The sequence below is a fragment of the Megalopta genalis genome, chromosome 3, assembly GCF_051020955.1.
Source record: "Megalopta genalis isolate 19385.01 chromosome 3, iyMegGena1_principal, whole genome shotgun sequence".
Classification (NCBI taxonomy): domain Eukaryota; kingdom Metazoa; phylum Arthropoda; class Insecta; order Hymenoptera; family Halictidae; genus Megalopta; species Megalopta genalis.
This window is the reverse complement of record NC_135015.1, coordinates 8,515,643-8,529,346: the sequence shown is the minus strand read 5'-3', so window position 1 is coordinate 8,529,346 and position 13,704 is coordinate 8,515,643. Positions and strand designations below refer to the sequence as shown.

Below are 13,704 nucleotides of genomic sequence, written 5' to 3'. Positions count from 1 at the left end.
ACAGGTGATAATTATGAGGTTTATTGTACTGATATAGATGGTACCACTATACAAAACACATTGGACTTCTCTTGTGTCGCACTCTATCTTGTAAATGGCGTGTATAACCTAACATAAACTGATAACATTGAATTCACGTGTACTGTACAGTAGTTACGCATGGCATAAAAGTGTAATTTTAAATACGTATTGAATTTTAAAGTGTGTTAAAATGAAGTTGAAAAACTTAAGGGTAAATCCTTTAAATCGTTCACAAGCAGAAAGTAATGAAGCAACTCCGAGTACATCGGGTACCACTCAAACAGCAAAAGTTAGTTTGCCATCTGACAGTAACTTTAATCACATAAAATGCAAAGCAGTACGATATAAAAAATGTCAAAAATTACTAAAAGAAAAAATAAAAGCTAAGAAAGAAGCTAAGAAAAAGCGAATTCAAGAAGGAGGGCCAAAACAAGTACCGCACACTATTGAAAGTTTGAGGGAGAAAGATGAAACCATTATTACTGGAGACCTTGATGATGAAGAAAACCAAGAACTCAAAGTCGATTTTGAGCATGACGAATTTTCATCTTATTATAAGCACTCATACGAGCCTAAAGTATTGATCACTTATTGTGACAACCCAACAAGAAAGACTAGAATTTTTGGTAGAGAAATGACAAGGATAGTACCAAACTCTATTTCTTTATATAGAAATAGATCTGGAGTAAAAAAGATGGTAAAAAGTGCTATTGCTAAGGATTTCACTGATATTATTGTTATCAATGAGGATCAGTGTAAACCAAGTATCCTTTTTGTACATTTAAGACTTATTATACTTTCTTTGTTGTATTTAAATACGCTACCTACACATAAGTGTGTTATTTTCTTTATCCAGTTTCTTAGATGGTATGTTAGTCATTCATTTACCAGATGGACCAACAGCATACTTTAAACTTAGCAATGTCAAAATAACTCCAGAATTGAAACGTAGTCACAAAGAAATTACAGGGCATAGACCAGAAGTTATTTTAAGTAATTTTACTACCCGCTTGGGTTACACAATTGGTAGAATGTTAGGAGCACTATTTCATTTTGAACCTCAATTTAAAGGGAGAAGAGTTGTCACATTTCATAACCAGAGAGATTATATATTCTTCAGACATCATAGGTAAGAGTTATTGTTTATAAAAATACTTAAACCAATAAGCATAATTATTCATCATTTTCCACTACCATAAAGATCAAGGAATCTAATATATACATATGTTGTAGGTATCAACTTGATTTACAAAAAGAAAAAGCTAGATTGAGAGAGTTGGGACCAAGATTTACCCTAAAACTCCGATATTTGCAACATGGAACCTTTGATACCAAGTATGGAGAATATGAATGGCTTATGCAAGGTCGAAGACACGATATGGAAACAAGTAGAAGAAAGTTCTTCTTATAAGCTTCATTATTTAATATAAGTGTATCTAAAGATGCTTTATTGTCTTAATTATGTCAATAAAGTTTTTACAAGAATATCAAAATTTCGATTTATTAAACTCTTGTGAACTTTTGTAACAAAAATATTAAATGTTTATATATAATCTATATATATAATTTAATAGCATGTACAAACCTCTATGTTCCGTTGTTTATGAATTTTATAGGCTTACTAGTTTTGGGTTTATGCAACTCAGAAAGTACATTAGTCCTTTTCATAACATAAACAGCAGCATGTAGACCACCTATATTTACGCCTAACATTTTTGATACCCAAAACATATCTCCAGCAGTTTGTAAGGCCTGCGAAAGAAATGTTAACATGATTTTTTACATAGATTTTGTTTTCATTATTTCTAAAACATACCATATTAAAGCTGCGTCTGTCGTACGTGAGTAAAACTGATCGACCTGTTGATCTTTTTAGGATTCGTCCTAATTCTACTAAATATTGTTTATAAAGTATTCTGTTATCTACCATTCGGCCACTTCGTTTTCCAAATGGCTGTAAAAAATACTAATGAACTAAACAAGTAATGTATGAATAAAATTTTTTAAATATATAATATAATTACCATGTCTGAAACAACAATATCAACAGATGAGTCTTTAAGTGGTAAGTGAGCTGCATTCCAAGATATTAAATCTATTTTATATTCAGAGGCTGATGCATCGATATTAGATTTTGTTCTAGTTACTGCTTTTATATGATTGTCACCACCAATAACATAAGATTGAGAGTAGACTAAAGTTGCCTAGAATATTTAGTATCAACATCTTTGAATATTATAATAAATATATGTATAGAAACAAGTATAAATTGTTTAAATGTTTTGGTCAACCTCTATTGGGATAGAACCTCCACCACACATTGGGTCAATTATTATTTCTCCCAGTTTAGGTTGAGCTAACTGTAGTAAATTATAACATACAGTTGCTCTAAGAGTTGTCGGTCCAAAAAATGTTATATTTCTACGATGTTTTGATTCATGAGTAACACGTAAATGTGTTATAAGTTCATCTATAAATAATATATTTGTTACATCTTGCAGTGAAACTGATTTTGTGATTATATTGACTTACCATTAGTCAATTTGCAAACTATTTCCAAGTAATATGTTGACAAATCTACAAGCCAACAGTATTTATCCTGTAATTCTCCTCCAATAGCTCTGGCAGCATCTCCTGATTCAAATGTGTGCTTACCACTTCTTTCACATGTTACTCTATATCTTAAAATTTCATCTTCTTTAGTTTCTGATGGATTTTGACCTCTTTTTCTACCTCTGTTTGTTGCGACTGTCGTAAGCGTACTTGAGAGTTTACGACATTTTTCTGCTGTATTGTAGTCTTCAATAGTTGGATATATTTTTCCTTGAAATCCAGTTACACATTTCCATGCGTTCAAACCTTTTTCTAATTTCATATCATTATGCACTGAATCTTTGAGTAATTGAAGATCAGTCTCTTTACTAAATTCATTGAACTTAAACTTCCTTACATCTGCAACTATAAATATGTTGTCTACTGATCTCAACTTTTGGACCTATAATTATCAATTAATTTGGTATTTTTATGTGGTATTCTTTTTTTTAAATTACATATTACTGAATAACAAAAAAAGAATAAATACTTGTGCAAATTGATTCCAATATATATTAAAGAAGATTTTCCCACGCTCCTTAACAAACTTGATGTCTTTATCCAATTTTTCTTTGCATTCATCCACTGCCTGCCACTCGAATCCTGAAAGTAGAACATAATAGAGGTTACTTTGAAGGACCACGTGTTTAAACGATTAAACCAAAAATGTGCATTTACCTGTGTCTACGGTTGTTGCTATTGTAAAAACATTATCATGTGCTAATGATTCAGTGAACAATTTTTGTATATCAGTCTCACTATTTGCGTCCATTTCAAACGTTGATACTTTCACATGATACTTATTTCAACTAAATAACCACGTGATTATGCACGTGGGTAATGTCAAACTAGCGTCTCGCGTATCTTGGTATGTATTCTTAAAATTTAATAAGAATAATGTAATCACAATTATATTTAGAAAGTTAATTATCAATTTCATATTTTATTGATTTATATTTAAAATATTTTAAAAAATGTAAACTTATATGTACACACATGTATTATTTATTTAATGCAAGATTTATATATATATAATGATTCACACACTTCATCATTCTTGTTTTTCTATTTGTCATAATAATATTCCTCCTAGATGAGAAATTCAAAATTAATCAACATATAAACATATTTTTATATTTTGCGCCACGAATATTCGCAAAAAGTAGGTAAAACAAAATGGCGTTGTATGAAAACCAATGCACAACAGTTTCAACTTACAACTGTATATAATAATACATTTTCTTTAATATAAAAATTCACAAAACATTCTTAAATATATACATATGTATAAATAAGGTAAAAATGTAAAATGTAAGTAAAAATGTTATTTCATTACTTGAAAAAGCGTATTTCCTCAAATGACTAATTTTTGACCTCGAGAAGACGAGATTTCCCACTGAATCACTGACAGATGTATAATAAATGGTTCCAAGAATGTTTAATTCGCGAAACTATTGATTACAACGGTTAGACGATCCAAGAATGCGGAAAAAGATCGTCGCCGTTTGAATTCGCGAGTGAAAGGCAACAAAAATCGCGCGTTCGTGAACTATGTTTTTGCGCAAAATAAAGAACACCTCTTACAAGCTCATGGCCTCCTGATACAAAATGTCAATTTTGTTGAACAGTTTACAAAGTTTTTAACTTTAGCGAAATGTAACAACAAACGTGTTGCGTGGGTCCGGGGTGGGCGGTGCGGCGCGGCTGCTGCAACAACTATGTAGTTGTATATATTTCAGCGTTTATAACGATGTAACGAATTTGAACACGCGATGCAACGGTATATAACGTCGTCGTTTCGCATTTTATCGAACCGTCAACTGGAAGAGCGCTCCCTGATAAAAGAGCTCTTTCGCGATTCAATTTACGTCGCTGTCTTCATTTAATTTCGCTCGAACTGTGGACAAAAATTAACCCTAGTTAAATTGCATAAATTTATTACAGCTAACGATAATCTGTTTCGTAGTGAACAGACAATTTTTAAATCGATACACTTGGAAGATTGAATATACAAAAGCAGAGTTTACCGTCTTGGGCAATTATTTGTGGAAATGCGTGTGAATTAAAAGAACAATCTTGGAGTCTCCGTAGCTAATTACTAATGAGATATAAATAAGCAAAGAAGCTGGGGTTTATAAAAATGTCTAAAGTGGAAGTAATTTACGATTTCACATAAAAATTAGAATTTCCATAAACTGCTAAGCTTGTTATCCTTGTTTTATGGTATTTGTTTCCTGCATTAATTCACGGAGGTTTATTGTTTAATTAAAATCAGCTTATGAATGAACACATTAGAAAATGGAGTGAAATCGGTGTTTAATCGTAAATGCTGAATACAGTACTGCGTTCAGCATTTACGATCGGTATAAAAATCGGTATAGCGAACAATTATTATTTAATTCGCTCGTATAATAGAGATAAATAAAGTGAAAGCTAATTTCGGAACGTAGATAAGATGTTCCATACTCCATGATATCAATGCTGTTGCCTTTATCTGTATTTATCACGTATTTGACTTCGAAGAAAAGATAGCGAAGCAGTTCCTTATCGACATGGCGAAGATGTAAACTACTCCACATCATTTAGTTTACTTTCGACGATGATTAAATACAATTATAAACGGTCGGTCGAACAGTGAAGGGAAACATCGAATTATTGAACAACTGATGATTGGCAAACCGAACGTTTCCTTTGGAAACCACAACAGGTATTACGGAAAACTACTTACGGAAATTCGATTCCCGTGCGGTCCATGAATATTCACTGATGGACGTCGGTTGACGTTCGCAGTTATCCCTGATTCAATTCACTCTGTGGACATTTGGAAAAAGTCAATCGAGAATATTCGAGTTTCATCCGTGAAATTTACACGTTCAATCGCATTTCACATATCGGCATTTGGTTATAAGTTTTAAATAGATTTTTCGATGGTAACAGTAATTTCATTCGTAACATCGGAGTAAGCTTAAAAAATCTAATGTAGGAATTCTTTCTGAGATTATTGCGTAAAAGAAAATTCTCGAACTCATTTTAGATGAAGTACCACGATTGAAAAGTTTATCGGTATATTTTGGATATCCTAGTGTGAAGAATTAAAAATTCTTAAAAATTATCTTAATCGAGACAAATCTGTTTCCGAAATTAAATGCATTGTAGCATCATCAACTATATTCAATAATTATAATTTCATAAAAGCGTAGTTAAAGAGGTAAGGAGGTTAAAAAATTCTCATGGCAATCAGAAGTAAATAGAGAAAGCAGATTGCAAAAAGTATTTGCTTCCGTTACCGATCAACCGATATACCCTGGTACACTTCCGCTCATCTGCATTCAATTATTCATAGAATTATTAAATTTCCTTTATCCCACCTATCTTCCATGTTAATATTTATTTTACATCGTTTAATGTTACTAATAGACACATGTTTTTTTACTAATTATCATTGATACAATCTAAAGGCTAGCAGACGCCTAATTATGTTTATAATCCCGTTGATGGCATCGTAGATGCATGACGGATAAACTGCACACACATCGCCTCATTAAGTAGTATCAGCCGACACTGTAGTCTCGATTATGTGATTTGATATGATTCTTACGCGATAATCAAAAAAAGCAACTTGCTCTTTTGTCGATCGTACTTTCAGCTATTTGTTATTAAATCTGTAAATGTAAAATACTATGCTAACGATTTATTGCTTTCTCTATACGTACCTATTTCTCTACCTTTTTCAAACTTATTCGTTTAGTTGGCTAATGATAGCAACGTTGATAAATTAATTCAATATGTATATTCGAACTGGAAGCTTAAAGCAGGGAACGTCATTCACAGTTCCATTCAATAACCAAAATAGTAATTGTGAATATTTAATAAGTATTAAATTATTAAACTATACTGGCCAGAATTGATCATTTTCAAACATTTACACATTCCATACGGCGATTCGCCTGACGTGACGACATCTAATCACTGGTAAATTATCGATTCCATGACAAAATATTTCAAACAACATTTACAAATTCAAGCTACGACAGTCACCTTGAATCTTGACATAATAAAAAGGATGTTATTTTTTCAACCATTAAATGATTATAATTATTGTATTACAGTATTGCTGGTCATCTCAGCAGATTCTTTTAATTTTCTATTTAACGAAGTACCCCAATATAAGAATTTGATGACAAAAGAAGAGAAATTACCTCGTTGCTCTTAACAACATCCTTGACTTTTCTCACTGCCATATTAAAAACATGAAACTATTGATGCATTTATACTTTTTGATAAAATCTTGCTATCGATCCGAACTTATCAAGTTTCGAAATTCTATCTTCAGAATCCAGAATACTGTCTCTCTATGTCAGATTTCACTTTCTTCTTTCAGTGAGTAGTTCCTGCAATCTACTACGTTGCGTTCAATAGTATTTACTTAATTATACTGTGCCGAAAAATCTATCTGGATGAAGCTGCTGTGGACCGCGCGGAAGCGTTATTCGATCCGGGTCGCACGTTCATAAATATGTAATATCCTGTTATTCATAGACAATCGTCTGGTATCCTGGATTAGACCGATCATTAGATTGTTGCAGGCGCGAGAGGGACAAGCGGGGTGGGTTCATAGCGAAAGGTGGAAAACTCGGGAACACGTCTGCATCCAGCCCGGGTCATTGCAGGTCGAAAGTTCGCCAGGCCATACGTCTCTATACATAGATCCATCCGATCCACCCTTCCAGCCACCCCTTATCCAGCCGTTTCTCTCTTTCTCGCGCATCTTGTCCCGCGGACTGACAGCTGAAGCCAGGAGTGACTGAAATATTCATCGGCACAAGGCGAACGAGTCGCGACCGAACGTCGATCTGTCAACCAGCTTTGACTATATAAATATGGACTGCCGGCGCGAGACGGAGCTCCTGCGCGTAGAATATAGTTTTATACTACTGGTGGAGAACAAAAAAAAAACATTTTTTTCAACATCCCTCACCGACCGACGGAAGCGCAATTTATTGAAAGCCCACGGAAAATACCGGAAAATCCATCTCGGAACGAGGGTCTCGAGAATCTTCATTTCTCTGAGTGGTCTGTTTAGATTTCGGGGCCGGTTTTGGGGCTGAATTTTTGGGGCTTCTTGATCGTAATTAGATACTATCACCTTTCAGTGAGTCACGTTTCTAGGTGATTAATATTTCATATTTTGCACGGTGAACTGCTTCAAAGGGTAAATGATTTTTCATTTTATTTTTATCTTGTATCTTTTCATGTACGGAGCTGCTTCCTAGAAACTATATTGCTATCGTAACAGGCCGATACACTTTTTAGATTGTCATTTCAAAATATTACGCTACTTTTTGCCGGTTTTTATTTGAAACAGAGCGAAAATACGATAACACTTCGCGGAAAATCCAGTGAAACGTGTCACCAGGCGTTTTAGTTGGGATAGAGGCTATCATGATACGATGCTTTGTGTTTCAGGATGCGTCAGCGGGAGTATTATCGAGGGATTATATTTCGACGAATGTCATGGAAGGGTAGATTATCAAGTTTGTCAAGAAATTTTAGGTGATACGATTTGACAGCGTGAAGAAGGAAAACCGTTCAATGCTTTTCGATCGAAATAATTAAGTGATTTACTCTAGCATCGCACGGAGCTCGCGGTATAGATGTATTTAGGATTGGCGAAGCTGCACTATGTCACTGTGCAATAAACGTCAACAGGAAATGAGGTATCACATATTTATTTTACACATTCATCGTCAGAAAGTTCTCGTGAACGTTTGATCGAATAACTTTTTCCTTCGTCATACGAAAATGTTTATATATATTTAATGTAATTAATCATTCAAGATCTTTATATTTCACGAAAAATATTGGGAAATCTGAAAGCCCATGTAGTTCTTCAGAGATGCTGCACTGGAGTATCTACTAAATGTTTATGATTGTGTTAATGTGTTTAAAACATCTTGAATTATTCTCTTTTCCTCGTTTAATATATCATTATTATTTAAAAGGATTAAAAACGTATCCTCTGGGGTTGAAAGGAAAAAAATTGTAAAAGCAAGATCAAGAACAGAAATTGTTGAATGAAATTGTCACAGTATTATTGTCTTATATAGCTTGATCCATACATGTGATCCCAGGAAAAAAATAAAAACATACAATCTTGTTACTTTTTTAAAACAGTGCAAAATAATCTAGGATTAATAATGAGGGCATTACATATCTTATCACACAGTGATTTCAACCCTTGTCTCTCCTAGAAACGTCAAAAAAGATAACAAAAGCCTAGAGAAATAAGAATAATTCTGGCAACGATCAGGTCAACAGAGCGGATAAAAGCCAATTCGCCAGGGACAGGGCACACATAATGTCGCGTTGAAGTGTAGTAAGCGGAATGTTTTGTTTCCGACTTCGACGGTTGTTTGTCGTCCATGCACGATAAAAGGGGTAACGGCGGAGGGTGACCGGCTAACTAGACGGCAAATTAAGCCGGCACTCCGAAATGCTTTTAAAATTTAAATAATGCATCGTTGCCTGACCCGTCTCGCGCCACCAGAATTTCCCCACGTCTCTCCGCGTTCTGCGTTTCCACCTGTCGACCCTCGTTGCCTCGACTTTTTGGCAGTTTTTGAGCAACGCCGGCCGTCGGTACCAGTTACCAGTTAACCATCGACGCCCGCCGAGACGTCACGGCGTCCTGGCCCGACGTCCGCGCCGGCGACGAACCAACCAGGAGAAGAGATTTCTTCTTCTCTCGCTCGTTTCCCGCTCGAGACGCCACTCAGAAATATATCGCGCTCGGCCGAGATATAAAAACCGGATTTCCAGCCGGGCCATTTCCGGTAATTAACGTTGAATCTTTTATGAGCCATCGCAATCCGCCACTTCGCCCCGTCGATCGCCAGCCGTTTCGGTTCCGTGAAATCTGATAAATGATTTATCGAAAGACGTTTGATGAGAATGATGCTTATCGACGAATCGTAGGAACGCCGGAACCGTTCAAGGACCATTCGATTTACCATTTTTCTTGCGAAGGAAAGGGCTGAATTCCAACTTCCTTCGGAGATCGTTCGAACTGCGAGAATTTAGTTACGTTGATATCGTTAAATTTGTGGAGGAATTTGTTTTGTAAGTTGTGTAAAATCTGTGGTAAAAATAATGAGAACCGGTAATTTGTATTTATGTTATAAGGAAAGGGAAGTTACACAGACAAAATACACAGAAGAAACACTCACAAAATATCTTTTATTGTAATCCATTTTAAAATAATTTCCAAAGAAGGAAGCAAAAATTGGTAATACTAGCAACTTTTATATTACACAAATAGAAATGTGGCATTCCTAAGCTAGTGAATTTGATTTATTTGAATGAGAAACGATAAAAAATAAAAAAATCATTGAATACTAAGAACGCATCGTTTGTCATTGATGTTCATAAAAAGAGCTGCTTCGCTACATATTTTATTTCATGAATTTACTAAGTATGAGAGAATGATCGCTACTCTGACAAAGTCATGTTTTCCCAACGAAAAATACTCTCTATTGTGTTTTATAATCTGAATGATAATTCTCTATCGAGTCTACATAAATTTCAAGCTTAAAATAAATAAGACAGGAAACTGAGAGTACAGAAGTGTACGAGATAAACGATAACCGTACTCCATGGTACAATTAAAACGCGAGTATCGAAGGATCGAGCAACGGATTCAAGCAACAATTAGTACTTGGCCATCGCGAAGGGAAGTCAAGCGCGCGTTTATAATTTCAAAGGAATACATTTCATCTGATTGAAGACGTCAGAAGGGAGGTGGTCGAGTATCGGAGATAAAATTCAATAAATCCGCTGGATTGTAAAAGATGGAACAACCCTTCTCGGTCTCTCCTTCTCTCCCCCTCCCTCTCCTACTTCTCGGTTTATTTTATTTAAACGCTGCTCCGCTACCGGGACCGCCAATCCCGAGCAATTTATTTTTGTCTTGAATGCCGGAAAAGTCGATCGATTCCTCTTCCTACAGCCTCCCACACTTAATAGGAAGTGTGCGGCAATTTTTTGACGTAATACAGACCTACCATCGTACCGTAGATCGAAAGACGAAAATTGTGATCGTGATAGTAATAAGAGAGAAAGGAATGGAACGTGCCCTTAGGATTAGACGCAGAGATAATACAAATGGTAGTGTCAGTTAAACATTTAATGCGTTAAGATCATTATAGGAATTTAGTGACCAGAATACAACGCTTGTTACTTGCAGTGATACGTTGAGGCTACCATAATAGCGATGGTATAGCGATTTGCCATTTTACAGGTAATAAAATAGTAATCAAATGACGCGGTTATCAGTAAAAATAACAATATCAGTATAGCGTTTGCTGATTTACGATTATGTATTCAAATAGATAACGGATAATTGTACATAATGATTATAATATTTTAATAGCATCTATCTTATAATTGCAATTACAATAAAGTGTAATGATAATATTACAAGATATTAAGTAATAATGTTATTAATAATAGTAGATATCTTTAGAAATATACAATAGAACACAGTGTTCCACGTTGACTAACTTACAATCATATAAACATTAAGACAAAATCAAGATCAAAATACAATTTCTTATGATAATAGTAATAATAATTACATTTCATTGTCGACTATCTTGCGATTACAAACAATGTAACTACAATGTAGAACTAACTTATGTTTAAAGCTTAATAGCTGCGATTTCGTTGCACCTCACCCTTACATCTCTTTACAACCGTTTACAATTTCGTTCAGTCATTATCACACATCTGTGTATACCATCCTTATCATTTTAATGTAATAAATACTTATTATAACTACGATTTATGGTACACGATTCAATCATAGGCGCAGAACAGGAATAACTAAGTTTCCTAAACGGATCTCCGAGTAAGAGGTGTTGCTAGTCACGACATCAGATGAAGCTCTACTCTTTCGTGATTATGATTATTGCCCGAAAGCCAGTATCGTAATCACGGCTTTCTGAGCAACAATCAAAAGCATAAAGAGCGTTCGCGATGAACTCCCGGGGACACAGCTACCTCCTTCAGCTTCTGGAAAACAAAGACACGGATTAGGAATTATTGTTTGATTAGTATCGCAGCTGGCTTTCTTACCCAAGTAAATTAAAACATTACGTTGAGATCCTGGATCAACTATGTAACAGAAGCAATTTTGTTGTAATGGGAATTCCATGCGGCGGAAACATTGGCGGAGGTCAGGACTACCTTGCGCTCGTCAATCTTTCTGGGAAACATGATTGAGATGAATGGGCTCGGCCGACCTATCTGATCATAAATTTATTACACGCATATCTGACTTGCGTTGTACCGGGATTAACTGACAGAAAGTTTTCCGTCAGTTTTATGGAAGACGAGAGGCTTTTAATCGCTGTTAAAACACGAAGTCTTTTAGTTGAAGAGTCTCGCGCTTCTGTTAAATCCTGTACGACTTCTGCGTCTCTAAAAATAATTGCCATACAGAATATCCTTTCGCCCTGCAACAGAGAAATGTACGTTACTAATTACAATGGTTTGAAATCCTTTCGGTGTGAAATTGTAATTCTGTTAAACACATATGAATAATGATAATAAATAAGATTTCCTCGACTTTCATTGAAAAAAGATGACTGCTAATAATTATCCTTTTATTTCAAAGATTATTATTGAAAAATGTAAAAGTGTATCAGAGGTTTTAGGTATTGTTTGTTTAAATGTTAGTTTACAATTGATCTAGTTTTATACAATAAAACGTTTATACCGAAGTTTAAATGATCAATGTAATCGGTGTATGAATTTGATAGCACTTTCACTGTCTTTATTTAATTCAGCAGCAATGAGTTTAAATGTGAAATCAGAATTTCTTCTTTACCGACCGTGTTGCTGATTCGAATCAGATGGCGGGAGTTCAAATTTGGCGCGAAATGGAAGACTATAGCGACACTGAATGGAATTGTGACTTAATAAAAAGATTTTAAAGCGATTGTGAAGCATTCAACTATTACAGTTACTGTAATACAGTTATTGATTCAACTATTATGCACGAGAAACCTAGATCACTGTCAATACCTTCGAAATGATTTACGCTACCACATCTACAGTTTGTTAAATAAGAAAAAATGCTACAAATACGAAGAAGACACGGTTAAGATTAAATACAATGAAAATTGCAGAATGTGTAAAATATTTTCAGACAACGAGAATAATGCAACAACTACAATCAAAGCAGATCACTCCGAGCAAACAAATGCAAACTACCAAGCACGTCAAAATTTTGGTATTACATTAATTCACAAAAAGCAAGAAACCCATTAATTTCAAATCGAAGCAACCTTTCGTAGAAAGCAGCCCGAGAACAAGCAATTTAATCTAAGCTTCCCAGCAACGTATTTCCCAAGGAACCGCAACGATCGAAGGATCTAAGCGATCCGCATGCAATCTCGGAGCAGCGCGAAAACGAGCAGCAAAAGCGAGCGTACCATAAAAGAGCATGGAGAACAGGCGAGCGAACCATCGGCAAATAAAGCAAACAGCATCGGCGACCGCGCCGAGTCACGAAGAAGCTAACTTGAGCGAGAGAAGAGGTGTTACCCAGAGGTCCAAGGCTGCGAAGAGCGGTATAGGCGGTCGCCTCGTGGCTGCGGGAACCGGAAGCGGAAGCGATGGACCACGGCTGCCGGTGGCCCGGACTCGAATGACGTAACTTCGAAGCCGACTTAAGGGTTGCAGGTGCAAAAAGGGTAGGGGTTGTATCGGTGTCCCGATGGTGGGGGTTTATGCAGCTCCTGCGCAATACGGAATCCCGGAAATGGTAGGGAGAATCGGGACGGGGAGTCGGCGCGGGGGAGGGAGTCGCGTTCGAGAGGGATGGTGGTTCAAAATCGCAACGAGCCGTCTCGCGCGCGACGTCCATTAGATATTCTCGATCTTCGTAATTTGACAATTAGCCGACGGCAGTGGCGGAGCTACGTCACTCAGTCGAACACGGTTGATGCAACGACACGCCGGGGGTCGATGCACCGGCGGGATCATTTATTTTATTAATTAGACGACACCGTCGCTACCGCGAATACCTGC

General features: G+C 35.8%; 2 protein-coding genes and 1 long non-coding RNA gene across 5 annotated transcripts in view; 2 read left to right on the top strand and 1 right to left on the bottom strand.

Annotated features, from left to right (window-relative positions):
• The window catches only part of LOC143259047 (tRNA (guanine(6)-N(2))-methyltransferase THUMP3), a 100,499-nt gene extending 97,038 nt beyond the window's left edge, over window positions 1-3,461 (bottom strand). For both annotated transcript variants that reach the window (XR_013032902.1, XM_076519847.1), the window contains exons 1-7: window positions 3,292-3,461; window positions 3,104-3,216; window positions 2,554-3,016; window positions 2,313-2,491; window positions 2,046-2,225; window positions 1,838-1,975; window positions 1,607-1,773 (exon numbers count right to left, since the gene is read on the bottom strand). Coding sequence is in view for 1 of the 2 variants with exons in the window: in XM_076519847.1 (XP_076375962.1) it covers window positions 1,609-1,773; window positions 1,838-1,975; window positions 2,046-2,225; window positions 2,313-2,491; window positions 2,554-3,016; window positions 3,104-3,216; window positions 3,292-3,385 (1,332 nt within the window). In the remaining variant the exon portion in view is untranslated. The remainder of the gene's footprint in view (window positions 1-1,606; window positions 1,774-1,837; window positions 1,976-2,045; window positions 2,226-2,312; window positions 2,492-2,553; window positions 3,017-3,103; window positions 3,217-3,291) is intronic.
• LOC143259048 (putative ribosome production factor 1) lies at window positions 79-1,506 on the top strand. The gene is made up of 3 exons (XM_076519848.1): window positions 79-785; window positions 886-1,150; window positions 1,255-1,506. Exons 1-3 carry the CDS (start codon window positions 212-214, stop codon window positions 1,430-1,432), a joined length of 1,017 nt encoding a protein of 338 aa, XP_076375963.1. The 5' UTR covers window positions 79-211; the 3' UTR covers window positions 1,433-1,506.
• A 1,684-nt stretch (window positions 3,462-5,145) lies between the features above and the next one.
• LOC143259258 (uncharacterized) lies at window positions 5,146-8,326 on the top strand. 2 transcript variants are annotated; one of them, XR_013033071.1, is made up of 3 exons: window positions 5,146-5,320; window positions 6,995-7,825; window positions 8,080-8,326. It is a non-coding gene; the product is annotated as an uncharacterized LOC143259258 (long non-coding RNA). The 2 variants fall into 2 exon arrangements; XR_013033070.1 differs by lacking the exon at window positions 6,995-7,825.
• Window positions 8,327-13,704: the final 5,378 nt, after the last annotated feature.

Excerpts from the sequence above, each read along its gene's own strand:
- LOC143259048 (XM_076519848.1), top strand. The coding sequence starts at position 212 with ATGAAGTTGAAAAACTTAAGGGTAAATCCTTTAAATCGTTCACAAGCA. Across the intron at positions 786-885 it reads TGAGGATCAGTGTAAACCAA|ATGGTATGTTAGTCATTCAT; the intron begins GTATCCTTTTTG and ends CCAGTTTCTTAG. Across the intron at positions 1,151-1,254 it reads ATATTCTTCAGACATCATAG|GTATCAACTTGATTTACAAA; the intron begins GTAAGAGTTATT and ends CATATGTTGTAG.